The following is a 27,378-nucleotide window of genomic DNA, read 5'->3' on the forward strand; positions in this document are numbered from 1 at the left end:
ACACAATTTGTTAACACAACAAAACATTACTTTAAAAACATATAATACTATTAAATGTATAAATATTTGTTAATATAAATTACTCTATTAATAAAATAAATAGGTATCTATTATTAGATGATAACGATTTAAACAGATTCTGATTGCAGTTTGATAAAATTTAAACGTCTAATGCCATCACAAATAATCATGGAAAACTCGATCGTTCAAAACTGACTGTGTACACGAAAAGAGTAAACGTATTTGTAATGGTGACCCGTGCCTATTTCAACAAGATAAATCGAAAGGTATAAAATTCTACTTCCGGTCACTAATCACAAATACCGCATATTGTCTTAGTAATATTTTAAAGTAAAATTGTACTAAAACCATCTATTACTACCAGAATAGGTCGTATCGAATAAAGAAGATAAATCAATGGTTAAAACAACTTAATTAGTGGGTGAAAGTATATGTATATATATGTATAAAAAAAAATAAATATATTTATTTCGAATTTCTATATAAAACAAGAAACATCGCTTTCGGTTAAAGGACCTACAATATCGTTGCCTGTTTAATCTATTTGCGGTTCTAAATTAACCAATTATAATTGACTTTCAGAATATACAATTATGTAAATAAAATAACTATATAAATATTTAAAATAATACAAAATATACAAACGAAAAATAAGTACAGGGCCCACGCCTTACCGTTCTAATACGTTTATATCAGTTTTAAAAATGAAGCTTGTTAAGTCCTGTTCTTGCTTTCAAGGTAACTAATTCGGCCCGCTGCGGCGGTCGCGCCTCTCCGTTTCTCATTTTAAAAACCTACATGTCGGTTCATCGTTAATGTGTTAAAGAGTCAAAATATCACTACTCTAAGTGAACAAGGAATAAAATTAGTTATAATAATGCAATATGTGATGTCGACATTTTATGTGGAATCTAAAACAGTTCTTCGGAAAGCAATACACACAATCATCACTAATTTGAAACCTATATTTGAAGGATATATTTTGATGGATGCGTTTCCTCGCTTATGGCCAACTTTCGAACGACGGGTACGTTATGCGGACTCCTCCGATCTTCTCGCTCCCAACTAACCGGCCAGCTTAACTGTCGTAACTGGAACTGTGATGGTCCGCTTGGGGAGACGGTGGAGTTGACAAGTTCGAACTGTTATTGCTCGCTATCGAATGACGGGGGCTTCCTCTGTTTTCCGTCGCCTAAACAAATTTAAAGGGAAGATGTGAACATAATCGAAGAATACACGACAGATATCCTCCAGTGCGTGCATTGAATAATGTGGATTTTTTAGTTCGGTTTTAACAGCAAATTAGAAAGCATTTCGGTTTTCGTCAGGTAATTTCGGTGTTATTCACAAGTGCTATTAAGTGGTGAGATTTTTTGTTTGGATACGAAGAAATTAAGCTCCAGCTTGGAAAACGGTGGAAACACAACGATCATTTGTTACGTACGGACAAAAGCTCTATTTCTCATCAGTGGTTCTCATAACTTACCTTAGTTACATCTTGTTTTATTCAATCTTGTTAAAATTTGTATCAACAACAATTCGGCGTGCAAACGTTGTTTTGTCATAAGTATGTGTTTGTTCTAATGCCAATTCCACACCTTTCCAAACAAAAAATATATTTTTAACTAAACTACAGCTGCAAATAACAATCTACTTGACATGGATATCCATAGTATCTTAAAACTGATATTATTTTAGTGTTGTTAAAATTTTAATTACTAAATCAATAAGAATTTTTGAAGCTATTTCAATATAATGATGTAGGATGCTCAGGTATCAATCGCCGAATTTAAACAAGCATTTTAAACGAAAATCAAAAATTATCTGAATTTTAAAAAGATATAAACAAGCTGAGAGGTTAATTGATATCCTGAAGAACCAGGACTGGAAAGAGTACCAACGCAAGAACATCGATATGAAACCGACCCTTCCCTCCATAAAAATAGGTACATCATCAGATGAGGATAAATCCTGTTTGTATCAGATAATACAGAAGAACAAGAATACGCTGATAATCTTGCGGTTCAAATTTAAATATTCTGAAAGCAAAGAACCTCAACTTTGACTTTACTACCACCTGAGCTGAATGAATTGCTTTGCACCACCTAACATATAATGATATAGTATGCTTATTCGACTAGCGTAAGTATGCTTCAGCCCTCCTGAGAAAAAAATATCGGTATTATGTTCAGAGAAATTTAATTTTCTTTCCCAAGTTCTTACGTTGGAGAATAAAGTAGAATGTTGGAAAGCCAATGGCCATTGTTCAAGTGGTCGTCCTAAACCAGCATTCGCATTAACCATCAGGCTGTAAAAGTTGAAAAGGGGTAGTTGGTTCAATGTTATAAACGCTATCTATTCGCAGATACCGGCCAGGAAAGCAAAGGTCAGACCTCCAGATCCTTTCCTCCCGAGAACGTTTCGCTACAAAGATATGTCAGCCTCAACAACAGTCTTTTTATCTCTTGAACATCTAGATCAATTAAAAGGCAACGTTATAAAACGTGTAGTAGTCAAAGTTTATTGACAATAAGTAATAAAACGGTTATACAATGGCCGAGCAGGAGATTCTTTATTTTAATATAAATTAATTGCAAGAAAAAAATACTTAAAAGTATTAATAATAAAGGTCAATGAACTTATTTTGAGACGGTAGTATCATCTATTTTCAACAACCTTTTAACACTTTATCAATCATGAAATGGTTTACCGCAAACAAAAATCCACAAATTTCAATGCAATCACAACAAAATCCCAGTTAATTGCGAACCTTAAAAATGTATATAGATTCATCTTAAGTAACTGTTAACTGCATCTACTGTAAAACACCCATTTTCAAAATATGATAAATGCAATTCCCTTGAGGATAAGTGTTATTACATTAATACTAAAATACAAAACACATACACAACTCTAGAATCAAGTATTTACTATTCTAGTAAAATAAAAACAAACAAGTATGTGGTTATTGTCCATTGTTAATGGTTCTATAAGAAAATAGTTAAATATATCTGATTTGGTCAAAAAATAAGAGCACACCTATCTGAAACAACATACATGTTCATTCTATCTATGTGGAATGAAGACAAACGGTAAAGACATTTTTCTTTACCCTCCCTATGTGTCATAATGTTGTTTTGTATCTTCCTACCTAAGAGAGGCAATACAACTCAATAAATAAAAATCATTACAGGTGTTTACATCAACATTCAATTCAGTACAAACACCATCACGACAAATGTATACTTTGACAGAAGCAAATGAATCAAAGTTGTGGAGAACAATTTAATTAATCACTGATATTTGTCTTTAATTGTCACTTCAAATTACATGAAAGATGTTGATTCTTTACCTTAATCATGTCATGTAAAGAAGACATGCTCCCTATACTAGCGGGATCGGGCGATGGTGATGTCTCTGATGGACGAGGCAAAGCCGGAGGTAAGTCTCGAGGTCGCGGAGGTGCTGCCCTTTTTGCCCCATTATAGCTAGACGACTGAGCTCTGACAGGTAAAGGATTAGAGATTTCCAACCATGAACGCTGCTTACCCGACGTGGGGACTGGAGGCAGTGGTGCTTGTTTCATAGGCTAAGAAAAACAAGATTCAAAGCTAAATATATGTTCTACCATATACTGAAATGTACATACCCTAGGTTGAGGAGTAGGTGCCCCATAGGAAACCTGATCTGGATGCTGATCTACTAAAGTGGTAGTTAGATCAATCAGTCTTTGTTGTTGAATAGTGTCACCTGGTCCCACGTGACTTATATGGTTAAAATTAGTGGGCGCCGATATCAATTTCGACAACCTATCAGTGTTCCTGCAATAATTAATATCTTATTATTTTGCTAACGGTCTCCCCCGTTTTAACCTACAATCTGGCGGATCGGTTGCCTTCCCTTATGGAAAAGCGTCTTCTTGGTTTCTGAACAACCTTGCCCTCCGTGTCCAGGGTAACGATATTTTCTAAATTGATTAGTTCTCCTGGAAATAAAGCGATAACAAACAATTAAGTTTGTTAAATAAGTCCGATGGTACTCACTCTGATGAACGTTCGACAAATATAAAAGATGAGTTAGGTCATGAAGAATACACAACGAAAGGCTGCCGCTGTCATTCAATGGTTTCGCCCTTTTGATGTTCAATGTTTGGACCCATTCGCCCGTGGCGCAATTGAAAATGTCAATGTGTGTCTCACTATAAACTACCAAATGACCGTCTCTATAACCTGGAAACAATTTACGTGAATAAAATATAAATGTTTCATTCGGACCCATAACGTACTAATAGCCGTCGGGACAGCAGGGTACATGATTTCCCTGTCTCGTGTCTTACGACCATGTTTATCAACATAAGCTGCCAAGGTACCAAAAACTAGTAAATATTCTCGTCTGGGTAACTCGATTACTCGTAAGGCATCTACAGCGCTGCACGATAGGGTGGCATTGAGCGGATTTTCGGGGTGCAACAAGGCTGAAAAAAAAAGAATAATTAAACTACGTAACGTTAACTTGCGTTAACTCACAATATGACTCTGAACTCTTGATATTGTAAATGATAAAGTTAGATGGAGATCCAATACATAAGTGTCCATCAGACAGAAGCTGAAGTGACTGCACATGCACCTGTAGGTTGATTTCGTGTATTCGGAAATGTCTCGTTTTAGTTCTTGTTATTTCATAAATAATTATAACTGAACCATTCTGAAACAATAAAATAAAAGGTCAGTATATAACCATACAACAAAAAGGTGGTCATTAACTCATTAATTAACTTAAGTTCAAAAGTGTTAGCGCTAAATTGAACTGAAATGTTAATAACGTCCGTTCCACTGTTTTTTATAAGCTTGCTACAACTGTAAGATCTTAACAACCTAGTGCATTGAACATTGAAATAGTAAAATTGCACGGTTTATGAAAGACGAAGAGAGCCATTCTAGCAACAGTTCACCCAAAGTTCTGGCTACCGCAGCAGCAAAATTATGATATTAGTAAGATCGCAAAAATAAAAAAGCTAATCATAGTAAGAGTTAAAGATGTTCTGAACAGACGCAGATAAGTAATTGATAATCTAAAGTAATCAATAATGCAATAATGAAGAAGGGTTTTAGTATAGCTACTGAGAACTTAAACAAAGAGTCAAAAAAATTGCTTCGTGTTTTTTTAACAGAGATGCCTTTAAAGTCACATATATTATTCATATATTAGACAAACATGTTATATCGCACCTAAGATGACCCCTGGCTACGAAGACTGTCTATTCGAGCGAACAACCGTGTGTTTATGGTTTACTTAATAGAATACACTTTAAAATAAGTTAGAATAGTCTTTAGAATAAGATTTAAATTACTGAAGTGATCTTCTACATGTCAGGATAGTTATATAACTGAAATCATATAATAATACTTATTGCCCACGGGCAGATTGTTGACGTTCTAGGAGATTAATAAAAAAATTATGGTGTGGTGAGTGGACATCTAAACACACGAGTTTGCTTTAAAAACATTTTTGGTAAAAAATAAAATGGTATTTGAAAGTAAAATAAAAGATCTATGCAATATACTTTTTTACTCCAAAATTTCTATTTCTTTTTCCACAGATGTTTATTAATGTAATTGTTTGATGTACCGTTAAGATTCTGTATATTTTATATCTTTGTATAAGTATCTTTGAGAATTGCCGCAAAAATCGGTATCTTAAAATGAATAAATATTCGTCAACATGTATTCCTATACTATTGGAGATTAGAGATTATTTATTATATTTATTATGAGAAATTATTTCTTTTATTTGACTGCTTTTTAAACCATTGAATGATTTAGAAACTTTGCAACTATCGACGGTTTCAATAGTTCCCATCGCTGCAAATTAGTTAGAATCCGTGTTTTGATTTAAACCCTTCATAGGTCAATTCAATTCTAATTAATTTTAAACCTGTTTTTGTCCTATTTATCTATAAATCCAAACCCAAAGTGTGTACTTCGAAAGTCTAAGTACTACAATTGCAGTTAAGTTATGAAATAACTGTAATCATATATGAAGTAAATAATTATTTACCTGCTTTTTAATTGCAACACATAAACAGAAAGTCAATGGAGCTCTTAAAATTGGGCCAACAGTCAATACGGAACATCCTTTACTTTCCAAAATTTTAATCCATTCAGTGTCGTCACCGTCTAAGGCTCTAATCGGCACTAACCTTACTTGTTTTTGTTTACCACTAACCACAACCTAAAAATAGTTAGTCAGGAGATGTAAGACAAATAATTTTATTATGAAACTTACCAATAAATGTTCTTCTACAATATATTCAATTTGGAATATCTTCTTCGCTTCACCTATTCGCGCTATTTCACTTCTGTCTAAATCTATACAATATAAACCTTCTTCAGTACCTACAAAAAAAGTTATGTTTTTTTTTATCATACCCATGTTTTAAATCAAAGCAGACTATTACCCAAAACTATCCGGTCTGGGTCTATAATAGCGGCACTAAGGGTATTCTTCAACAATGTTAGGGAATTATCTATCAACTCCCTAGCTAAAAGCACTATGGTATTCGGTAAATTATTTCGTTTCATTATCCTATGCAGTTCGGCTAAAGCTACCACCCATTTGTTTTTCTCCGCGTCGGAATCGGCTAACATTAGCATGGCATTTCGGGGTCCTGGCGGCTCCATTAAAGAGGTAGTGATCTAAAATGATTAATAAAAATTACAAGGGTTCTATTAATTCTGAATTGAACTAACTTTGAAAATACATGGAATATCCTTCTTATTGGCATGTATCACATCAGAGTCCCTAACGCTGCTTACACTGAATTGTGGATCTCTCATGTCAAGAATCTGAGCCACATGTACACTTGGCAAAGCATTGCGATCAGCGGATATATCATATAAAAACAGCTTAAAATCGCAAACCACCACAAATTGGCGTACCCAGCCTGTGTAAAGTAAGATGCTGTAAAGTATATTTTACGATAAAACGAATATAACTAACCTTTCTTAACTCCCCCTTGTTTGGGAACTTTTACATAACCCTCATAAGCAGTTCCAATTCCTCTGGTGGGGTCTATACCAAGAGGTCTCTTAGCTACAAAATAGATCCATCAGTTTACCAAGTTTTCGTATTTTACTTTGGACTTCACACTTACTTTGATCTGGAGGTACCGGGCACACGGGAGGCACATGAGGACAACACGCGGTATGGCAGGTAAATCCGCAAATCTCGCAAACCATACCCTGCCTCATCAATCCCACCATCAATGAAGTACAATGACTACATTTTGTTGGACTAGAAAAGGTCCTCACCAAGAATTGGTGAGCTTTATGCTTCATGGGTGATTGGGATTCATGCTGAAAGATTAACAAATTAATTTTCTACTAAAAAATTAATGTAAATCCTTTTATATATCATGTGCATTCCCATATTTTTTACATGCCTCTTCCTATTCAATTTAACTCTTCAATCTGAGCTTTTGTCCTTCAAATTTTAAGCAAATTTAGTTTCGTTACAAGTTCAGGCATTTTTTTAACTACTAACGTCTAGTACATTTATAGTATTTTTAAAATTCAAAAAAAATCAAGTCAATTTTTTTTATCGAAGTTATCTCAAATGTTGGTGTCCAACATACTCAAATATTGTCAAAGGTCAATTCGAACATTTTCATTAATGTTTTAAAAAAGATTTTTTTCTTACAAAAATATATTTTTATGAAATAGTAAATTTTATGGAAGTTTTTCAAAATTGGTCATCATGCCTATTCATAATTTTTGTATATTTTTCATAATGATAACATATAAATAAATATAGTAATAAATATAAACAAAATCGGCTAAAGAATATATAGAAAAATAAGAGCTGTGATATTGTGCTTCATAATATTACCAAAATTCATTTTTTCCATCTATTTTAGTTTTGTTACTTTTTTAAAGAATTACTTTATTATTATTATTATTATTATTATTACATATTTTGGATAACACTCCCTGTTATCATACTATGTTGATAAGGGAATGCACTGGTACAACTCAATAGTAAATGGGAATATACACGACATAAATTGATATTCAGAATGTATATCTTACCATGCTTATTTCAGATAAATTGCTTTTTGAACTCACTATACTAGGTGCTCTGTTGTCCTCAATATCACCTTCTTCTGACTCTACGGGGGTTCCCAGATACATAGGCGGCCCAGTTATATTGTCATACAGAGTTTGCACTTGAGGGGGGCTGGTTTCTTTCAAAAACTGTTCCAGATAAGACAACTGCGAAGAGGGCCGTTCAAGAACTAAAATCATCCGAGCGTATTAGAAGTTAGACTTCATTGAACAACTATAAATTTTCATATTGCAAGTCGTTTTATGTAAGGTATAAGACAACTTGCAATAAGCAAACTATGTTAACTGGAATATTAGACAGGATATAAGTTCAACAAACAAAGCAATAACAAAAAAAAAATGACGAAAAACAATCTAAAATAAAATTCGTCTTTCTCGCAAAACACAAATGTCGCTACATATGCCGCAATTTTAAAAACACTATGTAAGGCCAAATGACAATATGTTGCTTCAAAATGTTACAGTAAACAATAGCGAACACCAAAACCAGATATTATTAACATATTAGCTGTAAAAAGGAAAAAAAAACAGACAAATACAGATATATTAGCACTCCAAGCTGTAACTAAGGGGAAGTACAATAAAGCTGTGAGAGATCATTCACTTAGTATTTTGGATAGAGCTGCCTGAAATTAACCGTCCAAAATTCAGAATCAACGGTCCCTTTTTCGACAAAATAATAGGTGAAAGATCGGCAGCAAAACGTTATTTAAATCAAGCTCTAGCATATAAACTAACCCTTGGAGACGTGACGTTTAATGAATGTCGACACTCCTACATTTGCTGCATGAAACGTGGCAATGTATTTTATGTATTGCAAATCTTTAGTTCACGTTATAGAAACAATGGGAACCAAGATTGTTCAAGAGCACTCGAATTTTTAATGCGATCCGTTGAACAATCTTGAATGACGTGTATACGTATCGATCCCAATACCGGACGATAAACGATGACAACCATCATCCATCACAATTTCCTCTCAAACGGCGCACAAGATAAACGAAAAACTGATATTTGAAAATTAATTTATTAAAATTCCAAACAAACTTAACAACAAACTTGTCAACAAAAGGAGAAAAAACAAATCTAACGTGTGTTTAAAAAGGATTCGTGATGGTTAAGAACAAATTATGTACACGGATGTTATGTATTTTCGTGCAATATGTACAGTTTTTGGTATGAGTTAAGTGCCTTTTAACCGATCATAAAAAAATTGAGTTAAAAATGAAGGAGAGAGAAGGGGGCGTATATATCGATGATATTAACTAGAACAAGACTTGCTTTTTCTCTGTACAATTAAAAATAAATTAATAAAATTCGATTCCAGTTATAAAAACTCTCTTATATTCAATCTCACACTCACTTGTATGTTTGAAACTAGTTAAAAAATCGTATATGTAACAAAAAAGATATACTAAATATGGTTAAATTATTCAAGTACGTGAAATGCACGTGCACGATGTCACGTTTGTTTAGGAAGCCAGGAATTCTACCAAAGAAAATGTCTTTGGAAGTATTATCACAGAAAATAATTGACTGGCTTCCTATCGCGAATTCAAAACCGACGGAGCTGCAAATGAAAATTAACGCTTGAAATATATTTTGTGTTAATTAGCACGAATAATCACCATATCAATGTTATCTTTTTTGTCGTCAGAGCAGATCTAAAATGCGCTTCTTAAGCAATGCTTTTTTTACTTTCTCTTCCTGTAAATACTTGGCTTTGTCAACCGTAGAGTCGCATGTAGATTAACATAATGCCCCAGAAGCAAGAGGTGATACCGATGACCAAAGGCAACTGCTTCAACCACGAACCGACTGTGTGTATATATAAAACAATTACTACCACCGCCTGAGAGTGCTAATATACACTAGTGTCGATATATGTTAATTCGTCAGTCGGCAAAAGGTAATGTTGATCCTACTTAATAACAACAATTAACTGTACAAAATATTTGTCGAAATTAAAACAAATACCAACTCTAGTGTTCACATTATTCTTTGTGTATTATTGTGCAAATGAATAGAAAATAAAATAGAACCAAATATCTAAAGAAATTAAAAATAAAGGAACCATATGGTAAATAGAATTGTACTTACATCCGTCCGAGTCCAGTCGATTTTGGAGATCTTTTATATGCTTCTCTTTTCGTTTAAGCTCCAGGGATAAAGTTTCGTTTCGTTGGCGATACTCCCGAAGATCCCTAGTCAAAGAAAAATATATTTTTATAAGATTATTTGCATAGACTGGAATGTATTACTTTTGAGCAGCCAAAAGCGCCTCTCTAGTTTTACTCAGGTCCTCACTGATCGCCTGTTTGGCTTGTATCTCACTTTGCAGAGAGCTCTGTAAATTAAGTAACTCCATCTTGTCCAATTTCTGTGAGCGCCTGTTTCTCCAATTCTTGTCCGAACCGCCAAGAGCATTTGAGGCACCTTTATCAACATTAACAATTACTTAAAACCCACTTATATTTTGATTTGATGGATCAAAATTGTATTTTTTTTGTCTGATTTAAAGAAACCGCTGCCGAGGCCTACCAAACCCTTATAGAAGCTAACGGTGTTGTTACTTCATTATATGCCTGTCGAATTTGGTTTTAACGGTTTAGAAGCCATGACTTTGACTTCAATAACAAAGGTCTCAACAAATTCACAGCTCAACAAATTCGACTAGAATGACCTACTTTGACATCCACTGTATAGTCCAGATTTAGTCCCCAATGATTACTAGACAGTTAGTTTGTAGACTTCAAGTGAATGCCCCAGGGAAGGTTTAACTCAAACGAAAAAGTGATTGAAAAAGAAAAAATAGAGAAGTACTGGAATGAATGTATCACCGTTGAAGAAGAGTATCTTATAAAATGTGAAGCTGGATTTTTACTAACAGTTATTATTTTAGTTTGCCTCGGGACTTATTAAGTGATGTGTTGATTGAATGTTAGGAATGTGTATTAATTTTTCACGCAACTAATATATTCAAAATATAAACCAATACCTGCATGTTTAAGGTAATCTAATTCTTCCGTCATTTTGGTGGCTAACGCTTGAAGATAGGCCCTCGCATCTTTCTCATCGCTCACCCACTGTATAATCTCCGACAGCTGAGATTCCCACTGGCTCAGCGCATCTTGTTTGCTCCTGAGTGTTTCGTATTCGCTTTCTAAGTTCGCCCGTTCCGTTTGGAGACGATTCATAGAGTCATTCAACTATAGAAAAAATATTTTATTTTTATTTTCAATGTGCCAATTATCACAACAAATCCTTATGAAATATTAAAGTCCGATGGTTAGTGTAGTAAGGAAGAGAAGGCTAACAAAAAACAAATAAAACAACAATGAACAAAATTAAAATCCACTCACAAACTCAACGTTCGAGATAAGCTTTTTGTTTTCATCCACTAAAATTTGTTTTTCCCTCTCGTGCCGTCTATTCAATTCCGCTAATGTTTGCTCGGTATCGGCAATAGCATCGAGTTTCGATTTTTCCCATTTATCTTTCAATGTTTGAAGCTAAGAGTATGAAACAAAAAGCAAATAGAATAACGAAAAAATAACTTAAAAAGGAATCAAATAAAAAACTTAATGGATGATTTGCCTTTACTCTGTACTTAACTTACCTCTCTTTCTAGTAAATCCCGATGAGACTCCGCTTCCTGTAGTTGTTCGCGGAGTGCTGTCAATTCTAGGTTGTACCGCGTTTGTTGTTGTGTTAAACTTTCATTGTACTGAACCTAAACAAATAACATTTATCGACATTTTCTTTTGAACAAAGGAAAGGTTGTGTAACGGACCTCAAGTTTTTCTAATTCAGCTTTCAGCCTCAGCGTATCTTGCTGATCCCTGGGACTGTGTTCGCTTCTCACTCTCAGTCGATCGGATTCTGCTTGCATTTGCCTGCAGTACTCTTCTGATCTCTCCCTTTAAATAAACTTATGTTGCTTCAATAGATTTGAAGACAAAATTATCGTTTACCTTAGTTTTCGTTCTTTTGTTGCTTCTGCTTGAGCTTCGTCCACTCTCGATTCCAGTTCTCTCCTTAGCTTTTCTGCTCTCCTGATATCGTTTCGTAACGAGTCTACTTTCTGCATGACATTATCTAACTCTTCCTCTTTATCTCTAACCTAAGCCAATTATTTTACATATCATATCGAAATTGCGTTATATTCTTAAAATACCTGTCTAGAAATCTTCTGCTTCTGTGCTCGCAACTCGGCTAACTTATCGGTAACTTCAGTATACTCTGTCATGGCCAACTTTTTTTGAGCTAGAGCATCCTTTAATTCCTTATCTTGAAACTTAAGTTTCTCCTGCAAATCCTGCTTATCCTTGTTGGCTTCTTCCTTCTCTTGCTTCAAAATTTTAACCATCTTCTCAAGCTCTCTCAGTTTCATATTGTCACCACCATCTAAATAATCAATGTGAGACTGTCCTGATGATTCCAGACTTCTCAATTGCGATTCTAATTCGCAATTTTTCTTCGTTAACATGTTGATTTCGTCTTGGAGTTTCCTAGTTCCGTCCGGAGAAGTGCGTTGTTTTTCGCCATCTTTTTCCGAACCCTGGAAATCAAGACACTTTTTATAAGGAAAGTGAAACAAAAAAAAGTGCACCACTCTCACCTGTTTTGACGTTAATGCCAACGAAATGATGTCATTTCTCTGATTCTCCTTCTGCATAATTATGTTAGTAGATGTAGATATGAATGAGTAAAGGTTACTCAAGTCGCAGATGTAACTAAAATATTTTATCTATTAACGTTTTTTAGAAATGAAGATTTGATAAATATGAAACATTCAATATAATATGCAATAAATTTCATTTTAACTGAAGTTAAAGATATAATTAAGAACTGTAATGTATTTATTCAACTTACCTTCCTTGAGTGAATGTGAATCCTATAAAAGGCAAATGCAGTCCGGTAAAAGCACTATTCGAAGTAGGAGGAAGAGCATCAGACAGTCTAATGTCGGCGTCGTCGACATCAAAATTTGATGTATCAGTCGGACTAGAAACTTCTGGGATATACGGGGCGTTACTGTCCCTTATACCATCCCAATCCACTCCATCGAACCAAGTGTGTTTCTGGAAAAAATCGGGCTCATACTGGACTGACTTGAATCAAAATTGTAAATGAATTACCTTAAAATCGTCGATGCCATTTTGCCCCAATCGGAATTCTTGGCTGCAAATCAAGCGTTTAATCAAATCTTTGGCGGCGTCGGAAACATCCACATCCATTGCAAAATCAAAACAATTTTTATGGTTCATAATTTTACCATAAGTTTCGACTAGACTTTCAGCGTAAAAAGGCGTTTCCCCAAATAACATTTCATACATACAAACACCTGAAAAGTATTAGGGTTTTAGAAAATATTAAGGAAATTTTAAGAAACTTACCTAAAGACCACCAATCGCATTCTGGTCCATATCGCCCTTGACCATCTTCCATCGCCTATTAAATAAATAAGAAGTTGGTAATAAAAAACAGCAATTTGGATTTAAATTCAATTGCAATTTTATTTACTTGCGCATATTAGTTTGCACCAGTAAGTTGTTTATGAACGAAAGCATAAAGTTTACACAAAACAATAAAAATAACTTCCAGTAAAATCGATTTTGTTAAAACCTAAAAAAAGTGCAATGTGTGAACAAAATGATGTTTGAACTCTACAAGAACTGTACAGGAAAAGTTCACATAGGTGCCGCTGTTAACAATAGTAGTAAAATAGAAAATGTAGTGAACGGTTTTAAAACAAGATTCCAGAAATTAGTACAGAAGCAGTGTGAATATTAACTACATAGCTTTAGTATAATGAACGAAGATATAAAGAATATATAAGAATATAAAGAAAATAACTTTAGATTACGAGAATATGAATTGTTCATGAAAAAATTGGTTTATATAAGAATTTTTTTTAATTCAAAAAAATATCGGGAAATCGGTGAATTAAAAAACGAAGTGCAGCAATATGCACTATTTTCCACCACCATCCGCCAGATTAGATTATCCGAGTTCTAGTGACAGAATACGATGTTTATCGAATTAATAGTAATCGTAAAAGCGTGTAAAGTGACTTTCTCGAGGTTTTCGGTTTAGGAAGATTATATTGAATAATAAAATATATTTCACAATGTGTTTCACATCATGTTTTTTACCAAACGAGTTTGATTGAATCATACGTTAAATCTGTGAATGAAGAACCAGTGAACAACCTTTTAATTAACCAATTAGTATAAAAAAACATAATATTTTTTAACATCCAAGAAGTTGACTAACTCTTTTAGTCCCAATTTTAGCTATTTAATTACATAAATTGTAACTGTCATAAAAATAATTTGTTACATAAGTCAATAATATCAATATATAACATATATGTTATATAATATCAATAAAAACAAAGTTCAAACTATCTTACAGTTACTATTTTATTTAAGCCATATAACAGGCGTTCAAAACTAAACATGAGGATCAGCCTACTAAGTTCCATTTCCAAGCTTGCTAAAAGAGCAATTCTTTATGCTCTTAATGATTTTAGGAAGATAAACAATATCATTCCAGATGGGCAATTCGGCTTCCGCGCCAGACACTCAGCCGTTCATCAGGCCCATCGGCTGGCCGCTGTTTTTTAACTGTCCTTTTAACCGACGTGAAAGACTTGGAGCGGTCTTATTGGATCGAACTAAAGCCTTTAACAAGGTTTGGCACGAAGACTTAGTAGCGAAATACATCCGATTAGGTCTACCCGATAACCTAACAGCTCTTATCAAATAATTTCTGTCAGGACGATAGTTCCAGGTGGAGATTAAAGATATTCTCTCTAGCCAGAAAACCATCGACGCAGGAGTTCCACAAGGCTCCCCGCTGGCAACCGCTTTATTTAATATTTTTCTTTCAGATATTCCTAGGAGACCACAACTGACACTGCTTACTCTGCTTCTTCAATCGACTCGATGAGGCGGTCCAGTGTTTACATTTCTGGAGGTTGCAGGTCAACCCACAGAAAACCCAAGCCGTATTCTTCTACAAGGAGCGTTTTGCACCGAGAATTTCGCGTCTTAAAATCGAGAACGCCGAAATCCCATAGTCAGAAGAAGCCACCTATGTCGGTATTGTCTACCTTCGCAAGTTTAGGTGGAATTCCCAGATTCAAAGGTCCCTCGAAAAAGGTAAAGGTACTGTTAATTTGCTGTTCCCGCTCATCAACCGGGCCAGCAGACTTCTTCTCTCAATAAAATATCTCCTGTACAAAATGCTGGTTGGATCAGTTCTATACGGCTCCAGTATATATCTAAAATATGTCTCACCTAGCCAGATGGAACATCTTCAAGTCTTTCAAAACAAAATTCTCAGGAGAATAATCGATGCCCTCTTCTTCGTCAGGAATAATCAAATTCATAGAGAAACAGACGTCCCCTAAATTCACGATTTTATATCCCAGGTCTACTCGAGATATTTCTCCACTCTTCGTCTCTCGGACAATAGATGTATTACCGAGCTGGCCGATATTTAGGCCAATAACTCATTCGGCTCTTCGTGGCCTTATTCTATCACAGCCCCGTCGTGTTTTAACTCCAAATTGTTTCGACCTTCTCCGGCAAGCGATTAACTTATGTACCGCAAGCTGCGTGGTGTGATAACAACGCCATGTCGTTGCCTGGCCCTTGTGCCTCCTAACGGTGTTATCGGTTACGGGCACCCTCCTAACTAACAGTAAGAAGTATCAGTTAGAGTCATTGGATCAGCTGATAGGGTGGGATTTAGTGGGTAGCCCTGAGGCAATCTCCACATAGCCAGTCCAACTCGCTTATTTTTGCGGGTCTTCCCGACCAGGTATCCGTAACAGGATTCCCCTTCCCGGTTTCAGGGCAAAAAAAACTAAACACGAGTTTCTATATAGAGAGTATTAATTTCTCACTTTTTTCAAATTGGGCGTGTCAATGCTATATATATATATATATATATATATATATATATATATATATATATATATATATATATATATATATATATAAAGTCATAAAGTCACAGCTTTTTCCGATTGAGCTGAACATCTGCGTGCCATTTATTGGACCAATTCAAGGATCTTCAGCGTAAGCATAACTATTTCTGCAAATGCAATTTCCAAATAAATGTTATACCATATATCATATCAAATCAAGTATTTGATGGTAAAATGGAAGCATCATGATATCAAATGATATGCGTAAACAATATTTCCAAAATTTTGTTTGGTCAATATCATCATTTAGATTTTCCTAGTCATCCTCAAGGCACATAAACTACCCATGAATTCTCCTATGGCATAAACATTCATCATTTTCCATTAGAGTTTCAGTAAAAGTTTAAAACAACCTAAGCTGATATTTGTTTAATATTCAATGTTGATGTAACAAACAATAACGCTTTTAATCACGCTTTGATTATAACATGTTTATAGAATGTCGCTCTTAATACAGACTGCAATTAATGAACCCAGTCTCCTTTAGACATATTCTTTGCTTTAAAACGCACCTTATATGTACAAATTCACATGCATAACTTACTGTGAATAGGGCATGAAAGAAGCTTAAAACTAACTACTTACCCGTAAGATTTCAGGCGATATATAATCAGGCGTTCCTACAGCTACGTTGGATTGCACCATGCCGTCATCGTTCAACTTTAAACAGCTGCCGAAATCTGCTAGCCGAATATGACCGTTAGCATCTAACAACACATTATCTGGTTTTATATCCCTAAAAGGAATGATATCCACATTAATATAAAGTGATAATTACGTAGTTTTACTACATATATGCACTATTATATATAGTTTTATTATTAAATTTTATTTGTTTTATTATGTTTATTTATAAATTATGTAATATAATCTCGTAAAACCTGACATTTTAAAAATAATGTTTTAATGTTGGTCTAATCTTCTTTATAAAGTACAAACTTAAAATTGTTATTCAACTCGCAATATGTTTTTTTATTATTCATATAGATTATATATACAGCTAGGTGTAGTTGGTCTAACAGTATTATATTATGTCAATTTTCTCTCAGACCATCATACTACTACTTAGAAGCATAGATTAAAATATTAGATGCTTGCATGTATTCTGACAATTTTTTGTCTTAAAAATGCATTTATTGAGAAGAGGTACAATATACATTAATGAAAGTATTTTCTATAATTTTCTACACCTTTTATTCAACTTTCTTACAGCATGCCAATAACGTGTCGAATAACAATGTTGTTTTGTCAGTGATCACTTCTTCAGCATTTCGAAACTTTCCATTTGAGCGGCAACAGTGTATCGTTTACTACTCTTGCAACGTGTGGCCGAGCATTGTCATGCAAGAGAATGACTTTGCGTCTGTAACTCCCTATTGTATGTTAAATTTGTATAATTGACAAATGGAGACATTTGCAGTAATAGTTTCATTCAATTTTAGCAGCATGTAATACACTAAACCCAGCTGGCCCCATTACAAGACTTTGCTCTGAATATTCAGCTTAGGTGCCTAGCTGGATAGTCCTGGACAAGAAACAAATTGTTGAAACTGTTCCACATTCCATTTTTAGTTCATGCAGTAGCCATTTTTCCTACTTTTGAATCTTTTCCATCGCACGAAAACGTCTGGAAACAGTTGATTCATCAACTGCTAAGCAAATCAAAACCGACAAATGGGCAGCATCAACATAACTTTCTAAAAGTATTGTGTTAAAAACAGCAATCGCGAAGCTAAATAGGACAAGATGTAAACTTAAGAATCAGTAACACAATGCGCCCGGTGCAGCTTATATTGCAGGCTTTAAATTAATTATCTTAACACAAACTTTTCAGGTTTTATTGTACTATTCTATTTATTCTACGATATATAACATAATTTATATTCAATTTGCGGGTGTGTTAAAGCGGGTAAAAGCGGTAAAGTTGGTGAAAAGTAATTTCGTTTTTTCCTAATTAAGTCCGCATATCTCTAGTAATACTTATTCAATGAAGCCGCAGTAACAGTCCAAGACAGAAGACTAATTATAATGGTAACGTCATTCATTTATTCAGTCAAATGTTATCGCGCTTTGGAAATGGGGATTACATGTTATTTTTGTTATATTTTGCTGTGATGCACTTTTTATATTGAAAAATTTTAATTATTAAACATATTTAGGTAGTTAATTTCGCTATATTATTGTAGGACTAAATAACATAAAATTAGATACCAAAAGAACCTCAATGTTTGGGTTCCATATGAATCAACAGTGAAATATAAAATCGAGCGAGTTTCCATTTGTGAATTTCTAGTGAAACGTGGTCGTTTAGAAAAAAAAATCAATGTCCGAACCCAGAGGTCTACAAAAGGTTGTAAACCCACATTTATGCGAATGAATGCGATGTTGCGAAATAATTGGTGAACCTGACCAAAACTGATGAATTGAACTGTCAAGAAATAACGCGATTAAAATGAACGCACGGAATCGAACAATAGGAAATGAATGTCTCCCATCACAACATTAGACCACATCCTTCTTTAGTTACTCGGAAAAAATCGATAGATTGGCTGGGAATTTTCGATGCTTCCACAATATGTGCCAGACTTGGCTTATCCCACTATCGTTTGTTCCTAACTATGTAAACCCCTGACTGTTTTTCGCCCAAAAATCATATAGTGAAGGAATTATGGCTTCACTAGAAAACTGCTAAAAAATAACCGCTCAAAACGGCACATATTGATTTTTTGCTTCAAATTTAAATGAAATAATCTCATTCGAATATGAAAAAATAAAATAAAACGAAATCGGCTTTTCTTCAGCTTGTTAATTTTCAACAGCAAAATCAAAATATAATTAATAAATGCATTCGAATCACAAGTTCTTGCAAATCACAGAAATGATCACAAATCAAATCACAAGTTTCAGAGATTCAGAAACACTCACCTATGAACATATCCGAGCCTATGTATGGAATCAATGGCCAACACCATCTCGGCTATATAAAATCTGGCCATATCTTCTGGAAGACGATCCTCGAATTTGCTCAACAATGTCAATAAATCACCACCGCAATAATAATCCATAACTAAATATAGATTAGATTCGTCCTGAAATTAAAATTAATTAATACCTTAAAACTAGTTAGCTTGAGGTGGCTTAGTAACAGGAATACCTGAAACGCGTAGTGAAGGTGCGTTATCCATCTCCGATCTCCGTATACGAGTACGTCCCTTTCCTCTTTGAAGCAGGCTGTTTCAGCTCGCTTTAGCATTTCCCACTTATTCAGAATTTTCATGGCGAACACCTTCTCGGACCCGCGAAGTTTCACCACGCATACTTCACCAAAGGCACCTCGGCCGATCACTTTCACGACGTCAAAGTCTTCACGTGTTAGGCGAAGACCTTTTGCGGAAGTGGCTACCGGCTTCACTATAAATCGCAAATAGAAAATATTTAGCAACAAACAAGATGCATTTCCTGTCAAATACACTTACCGTTTTCCAAAAAATCGGACACAGTTTTCTCTTTTCTTAAACTTGAATTCGAACATTCATCGTATAAAACTATCATCATATCAATAAGAGTTTCGACGCTAAAAACTTGACCGTAAGCAGCCAAGGGTCCCCCCAAATAAAGCCGCTCCAACTGACGAAGGCGGCATTCTACCGCCGCCGCATTGGGGTCGTCGTTTGAATCACCCATCCTGATGACTTTATGTTTGCCACAAAATATCACACCCCAGGATCATTATTACACCTTAAATATTCCAGGAATTAGTGATAATTAGTTTAATTACATATTAATTACTCTATTAATAAACAAAAAATTCGTATATTTAAACAGAAAGTAATTGGTTGTGTATCAAATGTCCTTGAATTGTTTGATTTTATAATATTGAACTTACACAAGAAATATAAAAACACCTTATATACGAATTGAAAATAGTTTTTTTCAGTTTGTCGTATTGGTTTTAAACATTTCTATATCATGCAGAAGCATTGACAAGAAACAAATACGTAACTTGTAAACTTGTGTTTCTAACATCTAATATCCTAAAATAAGTGATAAAACTGGAAACTAGGACCTACCTACCTACCTAGACTTTCTCTTGGATAAAAAAATTTAAATTTTATTATATACAATAAATTTAAAGAGCCCCTAATAAAATTGTCTATTTTTACCTGAAAACATTTTTTTTATTTAGGATAGATATCCTATGAGCTAATATATATTACAAAATATACATTTCGTTATGTTATATATTTAGTTATTGAAGATTATGGGGGATTTAAAGTAAATGGGCGAGAATACCATAATATCTTATTCAATATCCTGTTTAGTTTTTTAAAACAGATGTCAACATTAAACGTTACAATTAAATTAAACTTTTTACAGACATATGCAAAACATATCTCATTTCAGTAGTTTTGTCTATGTCTATATTGACTAAAAAATTGATTATAATCCGAACAAAATGTTACTAAATTTTAATGCTTTTGCTATTACAGGAAATGCTTGTAATTCATATGCGTACTATATGGAAAATGCTGTCTATATAACAATAAACAATTGGCCCTGATAGAAAATTAAGGCTAGGCTACATAATAAGACAACAAATATGCCATTACAGTAGCTAGACCTTTCTAAGAAAACATGCAATATATTAACGCAGGAAGTAAAAAGTTAACGTGTCACCCATTAGACTTACACCTTGATTTACCTTTATAGTTTCAATCATGATGAATATAACATAAATAACACTTTAAAAACACTTCAGAAATGCAAATTTGGAAAATGACGAAGTTTAACCTAAATATAAATTGTCCTATCCAAAAATAGAACGATCTATTTTGGCCACTATAATAACTGACAAACACCTAATGCCAAATTAAATTACGATATAAAAACATTCACCTTTTACAAATTAACAAATTGTACACTACCAACACTTGTCATTTAAATAACACTTCACGGAAAACTTAAGGCGGCCATGTTTATCCTCCCCTGCTGAGAATCCGCCCGCAACCAGAGAACCAGGTCATAGAAATTTTCTAAATATAATAACAGAAAATATTTTTTGTTCTAAGTAACATCGACTAATTTTACAAAATAAAATTTAATGGAATATATAAATTTTAATTAATTACTCGTATTTATTTATTATTTATACCATATATTTCCCATTTTTTTTAAATAAGCGCCATCTCTTACCAATAATCATTATCCATATGAATACTGTCAATATTACACATTCCTGAAATGTAATCAAACAAAATCATGTTTTCATAAAATAAAATTACTCATCTATTTTTGATTAATTTTTTTAAAAATATTTTAGTATTGGTCAGAGTCGATTACTAAGGGAAAATTAATAGTTATTTCCAGAGAATATTTTTATTATGTCAGTATAACAGTAGTTTCTTTTACAATGATATTAGTATGATAGTTGATCACTTATCCGTCATTTTTGTACGCAATGGAGTTTCTAGCTGTGCATAAATTTGATGATTTTATAAACAAATCATTATTTTATCTTATATTTATATGTTTGTTATAAAGAACTAATATTAAACTTTGTCGTTAAGTAACCAGTGAGTTTTAGTGTAGAAGAACTGTGTTCTGGACGCTTAAATACGATGAGAACGCCATTGACTACTGAATGAAATTGTTACACATCCACTATTAAAGGTACATTTTAATTATATATACTACAATTTCTAAGAGTGTAAATTTATTTTTTAATGTTCAACTGATAAGTCTATGAATTATGCCCGAAGTGTTGTGTTTTCATTTGTTTTATTCTTGTTTTAGGTGTCAGATTGATATCCTTGGTGTTTTGATACTTTATTGTCTCTTTCTGCAAGATCTAATGGTTCTCAGACAACGCCAAAATAAAATGTCATCAGAGCAACCTCTTAAGAAGAAGCCTAAACGTGGAGATATCCTGGCGAATTCTGATGAAACTGATTTCATTCACAACTTGTCTGATAATGGAACAAACCTACAAGCTCTACATCTCTCCATGCCAGCCAACATCAATGAGGATGATATAACATTAAATACAGTTAACTTGGAATTCAACAAAAGAAACTTTTTAGTGGCTAGTGATAGTGATCTAGAAAAAAGTGTTAGTGAATCTGATCAAAATGATAGCGAACTTGCTTCATCAACTAGTACTCAATCTGAAAATTTATCAATACCTCCTGCTCCCAATATAAGTGGTAATTTTCAGTCAATTAGTTCTATAATACAATATCCTACTGGTGCTACAAGTGTGTTTAGTCAAGCTGGTGGGCAAAGTAGTACACAAAACAATGATGATAATACATTAGATGTTTTTCAACAAAGACTAATTAGACAGTGTTTGTGTGGAGTGTCTGAAACAATTCTGAATAAATATGCTGCAGAGCATACTGGAAATAACCTGAATCAAAGAAGTACAACATTAACAGATTGGCCTGACGATCAGATGTTACAGTTTTTATCAAACCTACAGTTACTATTTGATGTATACTTAAAACAGAATAACAAAGGTTTAATTTGCTCTAGGATAATTACAAATTGTGAGATGGTAATATGCAACAACTCTAACTTGATAGAGCAAATTATAACATTGTGTGAGACTAAGAATAAATTTGTTAATTATCTGGCAGCTAGAGTACTAAGTAGTTTTTTAATAACAGCTAAAACAAATATTAATAATCAATGGCTGGAAATGATTTTAAACTATTTAACTGCTGAAAATTCGGATTGTATTAAAATGAATTTTGCTTTAGATATTATAAAACGTGTAGTTGAATGGAAAGATATAGAAATACATGTTTTGGAGGAAAAAAATGAAACCCAAGAAAACACAGAGGTTACTTCTGCCAATTCAAACTGTGTCACAGTACCTTTTAGAGATCCAGAGAGTTATGATACTTCACCTATAAAGGGTTTGATTATTAAAAGTTTAGAGCCTAGATGGCCAGAGCTGATTCACAAAATACAAAATTTAATTTTAAACAACAGAAGTGTGGGTACACAAACATGTATTCTTACCTTTCTTACTCTGTGGGAGAGAATCATATCAGTTAAAGCAAATCTCAGTGTGATTGATATAAAACCTTTCTATGCACATTTAGAAACTTTTGCCTCCATGCTGAGTAATAATTTGCCGTGCCTTATATGGAAACAATTATTATCATTGTTTAATGAGGTACTGTGTTATGGTAGCACATTGGCTTTACAAGATATGGTTCCAGATGACACTTGTCAACTGGCACATTTGGTTTTTAGATATGTTAAAGACTTTAGATTATTGGATTGTTTACCATACAAACAGGAAGCAGGTACCATAGTTAATAGCTTTGTTGGTAATATAGCATCCCCAGAATCCTCTCATTCTAGTGTTGACAAGACACTGTTGCAGAAAATGGTGCTATTAGTGTTAAAGTCAGTTGCTGTAACAATTAAGGAAACTAGGTCAGACAGTAGTGATTCAAGTGTTGGATCGGACGATTACGATTTCTATCAAGATATGCAAGTAATTGAAAGATCCATAAGGGATGTATTGAAAAAAGTAGATTCATTTATCAAGAATGCGTTGGAATTTCATCCGGAAACGCCCTTTTGTAAAATGATTGTTCACCTTTTCAATGATCAAGATAATTACCTTATTGAATCTATGGTGTGCACTTTGGATATATCCATTGGAATTTCCTATGGAAATGCGGTATTTCCCGACTTGTTGGTTATGTTAAATCCCATTCATTCGTTTATCGAATTTTTAAAGATAGTAAGCCACGATTCAGATGTGCTACTTGACTATCTAGTTGGAAGCGAAACATGTTTTTTACTCTATCTTTTACGATTTCTAAAATATACCAGAAGAAACTGGGCAAAGTTTGTGAGCAGTTGTGGTGAGAGTAGCACATCGAGGAACAACGAGCTGGACGACAGTATGGGTATATTAATTAGATTGAAAATGCAGATTAACCGACTGGTATCCAGAGATTTGTTCCCATATAATATTAATCCTATTTTAAGACTGTTGACTGACTGCGAGAATCTTTATGATGGTAACGAATATAGCTGATAGAAGCTTAACATATTATTGGTGTACTTGCATAATTACAAAAACAGCAATCTTATTAAAAATAAAATTGTCAGAGACTTGATGATACACAAATATTGTTACTTATAAGATAAACAAATGAAACGCTCTTGCCACTACAACTGTTCAAAATAAAATAAATCACTGCCACTTAGATTTTAAACCATATATGTTTTTAAATATGTATATATAGATATGTGTAATTTAATTTTTTAGGTATATTCATACATAGTTAATTAGAAATCATTTTCATATTTTTTAAATTGTCATTATTAAAACCGGTCAAAAGGGATTAAGCCTTTAACATATATTCTCATTATTTATATAAACTACCATGAAATTTTAGCTATACAAAACTCTACATAGGACTTTTGGAAAAAGAAAAGTATATTGTTTAACTGTAATTTATTTTAGGGTACAATCCTTAATTATTATTTTTGAAATTAGAGTTCAATTTTTTCCTAAAAAATACATATTGCTTTAGAATGTACATAATTATTAAATTATTTGTCTGCATTGTACATACATGTTAATATTATTATTGTATTTAATTAAATAATATTTCTTTTTATAATATTGATTGTTTTTTTCAGTTTATTACCTTGGGTATGAGGAAAAATTCACTTATATTCTATTTTCTTGTATGAAAAAAGATTACAAAACTACAAATATTGAATTACAAAATCATATATTGTTATTAGAACTAAAATGTGTTACTAATAGTTAACATGTATGACATAATGTTAGCAGTCTATTTTACAAAAAACAAGAATATAAAATTAAAAAACCTTGTAAGATCACACAATTTCAGTTGTCATAGTCTTCATCAATACACAAGTCTCCTGAAACATTTTGATTTATAGAAGTTCTGGAGACTGACACTAGAGCTGGAGCTGGGATATCTCCCAATTCTTGAGGAGAGGATGGAATATTATAATCTGAATTAGGAAATGTCTGTGAAGCTATCGTTACATGTAATTTTGGCTTTTTTGCACCATCACTATCTTCATCTGGGAGGTTAAACTTTACATTTTCTTCTTTCACTTTAGGTCCATATTTAATAACTGGGGTTCTACTTAATGTATTACCAGCTGAGGTACTCTGTTCGGCAGGAAAATTAATAGCAGTTCCTAAAAGCTATTTTTATAGCAAATACAATTATAACATCTCAAAAAAATACTTACTGGGACGGTCAGGTAATGAGCTCATTTCTATAGCCCCAGGTTCATCTGGAATGAACCCAAAGTTAACATTTGACTCTGCCAAGGCATTATTTTCATTATCCTCTTGAACACTGGCATCCGGAACATTTTTTACCAAGTCTAATAATATTCAAATGAATGAAATGAAATTTGACTTACTTTTAAACTCCTTAATAACACTAGAACATTTTTATCAAAACTAATGTGGCTTTACCTTTTAAGAAGTCAAAGCGACTCTCTGATAATATACATTGTTTCATATGTGAGGGTGTAAGTGTTTTTGCATTCCTACTTTGCGTTATTTGGGTAGACTTCTTCAAAAGTGATTCTATAAACATCTCTAATGCTTTAGGTAAATATAATTAAGGAAAACATTAGTAATTCCGTCACAAGGTAACAGGACAAAAACAAAAATAGTTTTAGTTTTAGTAAAAAAACTCAAAATAGTTTTAAAAGGATATAGATAATAACAGGTACAGCTTGTGCTACTTTTCCTACTTCTTCATCAGTCTGCATAATTTTCTTAATACGGCCCTATAATTATCATCCCTTAAAATGGTGCATCATAAATAGAATAATATCGGTCTTACCGCAGCAAAACGAGCATTGTATTTTTTCTTCTTCGATGGCATATTTGTTTATAACAATTTGTTTTGCCAAATAGGTGTCAATAATCTCTTAAAGTTAACTTTTGTTATACATTTAATGACAGTTAGGTTATATTGTTAACTCGATTCCTCTTAAATCATTTTGTGGCTTCATGAAATTCAGCTGACAAAAAAAAGAAGAAAAGGGCATATAACTGTTTAACGGCAACTTGGAATAATTAAATATCTTAAGCAAATGCTTCACGGGAAAAATAAATAATTGATCAAGCTGGTTGCTAAGTAACCAAAAACTCCACCAGTAATAAGTTTATTGCTTACCATGAAAAATATCATCTATAATCATTTATAATGGTTATCAGCGGGAAAGACTTTCGTAATAGTTTAAAAAAACCATTACCAAACTCTAAAAAGGATAGAGGTTGTCGTTTAGTACCAGCTTTTACTATCCAAGCGCTACAAAAGGGTATTTTACTACATGCAACATTCAGTCATTGACTCATGGGTTTTTTTATTATAGGGACTTGCGTGCTACCACCACCAAAATGTAATGCGTTTAAAGAGTCATTACCCAAATCATCAAAATTTCAAATGAATTATAAAAGAGGAAATCTTCCGATAGCCATGGAAGCCAAAGGTGGAAAAGTATCTTGGAAAGTGTGTACTCAATAGTATACCAAAAATATAATATAATCTCAGTTACTTTATGTTTTAGGCTGATATAGATAAATTAGATTTTCATTACTATTTGCCCATGTTTTTCGAAGGCCTTTGTGAAACTGAAAATCCATATAAATTATTTGCCCAACAAGGTATTTATGATATGTTAGCACACGGCGGCCAAAAAATATTTCCGTGCATTCCTCAATTGATTATTCCTATTAAAGGTAGGGTAAATTCCTTTTTATAGCTTACCTTACACTTCACATGATAACGATTTCAGATGCGCTTAAGACAAAAAATAAAGAAGTAATGTGTACCACATTAAAGGTACTTCAACATCTAGTAAAATCTGGTGATATGATTGGAGAAGCATTGGTCCCCTATTATAGACAAATATTACCAACTTTAAACTTATTCAAAGAAAAAAATGGTAGTGAGCAATAATAAATAACCAAATGACATCCGCTAACGATTATATTGTTTTAGTGAATTGTGGCGACGAAATCGACTATAGTCAGATGAGAGGTGATAATCTTGCAGACATAATAAATGAAACATTAGAGGTTTTAGAACGATATGGGGGAGAAGACGCTTTTATTAACATTAAGTACCTTATACCAACATATGAATCTTGTATGCTGAATTAAATCTTGCTCAGGAATATAGTATTCTGAATATTATTTTA

The 27,378-nt window shown here is 33.3% G+C and overlaps 4 protein-coding genes across 11 annotated transcripts; 2 read left to right on the plus strand and 2 right to left on the minus strand.

Annotated features, from left to right (window-relative positions):
- Positions 1-26: 26 nt before the first annotated feature.
- Positions 27-21,179, minus strand: gek (serine/threonine-protein kinase gek). Of its 8 annotated transcripts, none has more exons than XR_013006136.1 (32): positions 21,043-21,179; positions 19,623-19,884; positions 19,301-19,557; positions 19,072-19,235; positions 16,732-16,882; positions 13,544-13,598; positions 13,286-13,491; positions 13,020-13,228; positions 12,766-12,880; positions 12,322-12,705; positions 12,119-12,267; positions 11,938-12,064; positions 11,764-11,877; positions 11,507-11,656; positions 11,143-11,353; positions 10,406-10,580; positions 10,245-10,348; positions 8,109-8,314; positions 7,175-7,376; positions 7,021-7,113; positions 6,771-6,964; positions 6,479-6,716; positions 6,307-6,416; positions 6,079-6,252; positions 4,548-4,725; positions 4,307-4,495; positions 4,065-4,250; positions 3,898-4,006; positions 3,671-3,842; positions 3,374-3,610; positions 3,079-3,172; positions 27-1,213 (listed from the first exon to the last, which is right to left on the minus strand). XR_013006136.1 is itself a non-coding variant. In XM_076406981.1 (31 exons), the coding sequence occupies exons 2-31, from the start codon at positions 19,828-19,830 to the stop codon at positions 1,100-1,102; spliced, it is 5,145 nt and encodes a 1,714-aa protein (XP_076263096.1). In that variant the 5' UTR covers positions 19,831-19,884; positions 21,043-21,179; the 3' UTR covers positions 27-1,099. The 8 variants fall into 8 exon arrangements, 5 of the variants coding, with proteins under 5 accessions (XP_076263096.1, XP_076263095.1, XP_076263093.1 ...); XR_013006138.1 differs by lacking the exon at positions 3,079-3,172 and adding an exon at positions 1,508-1,619 and having other exon boundaries at positions 1,076-1,213; XR_013006137.1 differs by having other exon boundaries at positions 1,077-1,213; positions 3,061-3,172.
- Positions 21,180-21,569: 390 nt separating this feature from the next.
- lin (protein lines homolog) lies at positions 21,570-24,797 on the plus strand. The gene is made up of 2 exons (XM_076406983.1): positions 21,570-21,816; positions 21,940-24,797. The coding sequence occupies exon 2, from the start codon at positions 21,998-22,000 to the stop codon at positions 24,203-24,205; it is 2,208 nt and encodes a 735-aa protein (XP_076263098.1). The 5' UTR covers positions 21,570-21,816; positions 21,940-21,997; the 3' UTR covers positions 24,206-24,797.
- Positions 24,614-26,174, minus strand: NC2alpha (negative cofactor 2 alpha). Its single transcript, XM_076406988.1, has 5 exons — positions 26,016-26,174; positions 25,887-25,959; positions 25,640-25,777; positions 25,408-25,545; positions 24,614-25,353 (listed from the first exon to the last, which is right to left on the minus strand). Exons 1-5 carry the CDS (start codon positions 26,055-26,057, stop codon positions 25,031-25,033), a joined length of 714 nt encoding a protein of 237 aa, XP_076263103.1. The 5' UTR covers positions 26,058-26,174; the 3' UTR covers positions 24,614-25,030.
- A 65-nt stretch (positions 26,175-26,239) lies between these two features.
- LOC143198048 (parkin coregulated gene protein) lies at positions 26,240-27,358 on the plus strand. The gene is made up of 5 exons (XM_076406987.1): positions 26,240-26,496; positions 26,551-26,687; positions 26,746-26,917; positions 26,974-27,123; positions 27,180-27,358. The coding sequence occupies exons 1-5, from the start codon at positions 26,382-26,384 to the stop codon at positions 27,338-27,340; spliced, it is 735 nt and encodes a 244-aa protein (XP_076263102.1). The 5' UTR covers positions 26,240-26,381; the 3' UTR covers positions 27,341-27,358.
- Positions 27,359-27,378: the final 20 nt, after the last annotated feature.

Source organism: Rhynchophorus ferrugineus, unplaced genomic scaffold (assembly GCF_030347505.1).
Source record: "Rhynchophorus ferrugineus isolate W39M unplaced genomic scaffold, kcgeb_rfMv2 rfM6, whole genome shotgun sequence".
Classification (NCBI taxonomy): Eukaryota; Metazoa; Arthropoda; class Insecta; order Coleoptera; family Curculionidae; genus Rhynchophorus; species Rhynchophorus ferrugineus.

Bases quoted from the DNA above. Each gene is read 5' to 3' on its own strand.
- LOC143198048 (XM_076406987.1), top strand. From the start codon at position 26,382: ATGGTTATCAGCGGGAAAGACTTTCGTAATAGTTTAAAAAAACCATTA. The intron at 26,497-26,550 runs GTATTTTACTAC...TTTTTATTATAG, and splicing joins TATCCAAGCGCTACAAAAGG to GGACTTGCGTGCTACCACCA. The intron at 26,688-26,745 runs GTGTGTACTCAA...TTTATGTTTTAG, and splicing joins GTGGAAAAGTATCTTGGAAA to GCTGATATAGATAAATTAGA.
- gek (XM_076406978.1), bottom strand. From the start codon at position 19,830: ATGGGTGATTCAAACGACGACCCCAATGCGGCGGCGGTAGAATGCCGC. The intron at 19,558-19,622 runs GTAAGTGTATTT...TGCGATTTATAG, and splicing joins GTCCGATTTTTTGGAAAACG to TGAAGCCGGTAGCCACTTCC. The intron at 10,349-10,405 runs GTAATACATTCC...TTCTTTGACTAG, and splicing joins GCGCTTTTGGCTGCTCAAAA to GGATCTTCGGGAGTATCGCC.
- lin (XM_076406983.1), top strand. From the start codon at position 21,998: ATGGTTCTCAGACAACGCCAAAATAAAATGTCATCAGAGCAACCTCTT.
- NC2alpha (XM_076406988.1), bottom strand. From the start codon at position 26,057: ATGCCATCGAAGAAGAAAAAATACAATGCTCGTTTTGCTGCG. The intron at 25,546-25,639 runs GTAAAGCCACAT...GAATATTATTAG, and splicing joins TCGCTTTGACTTCTTAAAAG to ACTTGGTAAAAAATGTTCCG. The intron at 25,354-25,407 runs GTAAGTATTTTT...AATAGCTTTTAG, and splicing joins CTCATTACCTGACCGTCCCA to GAACTGCTATTAATTTTCCT.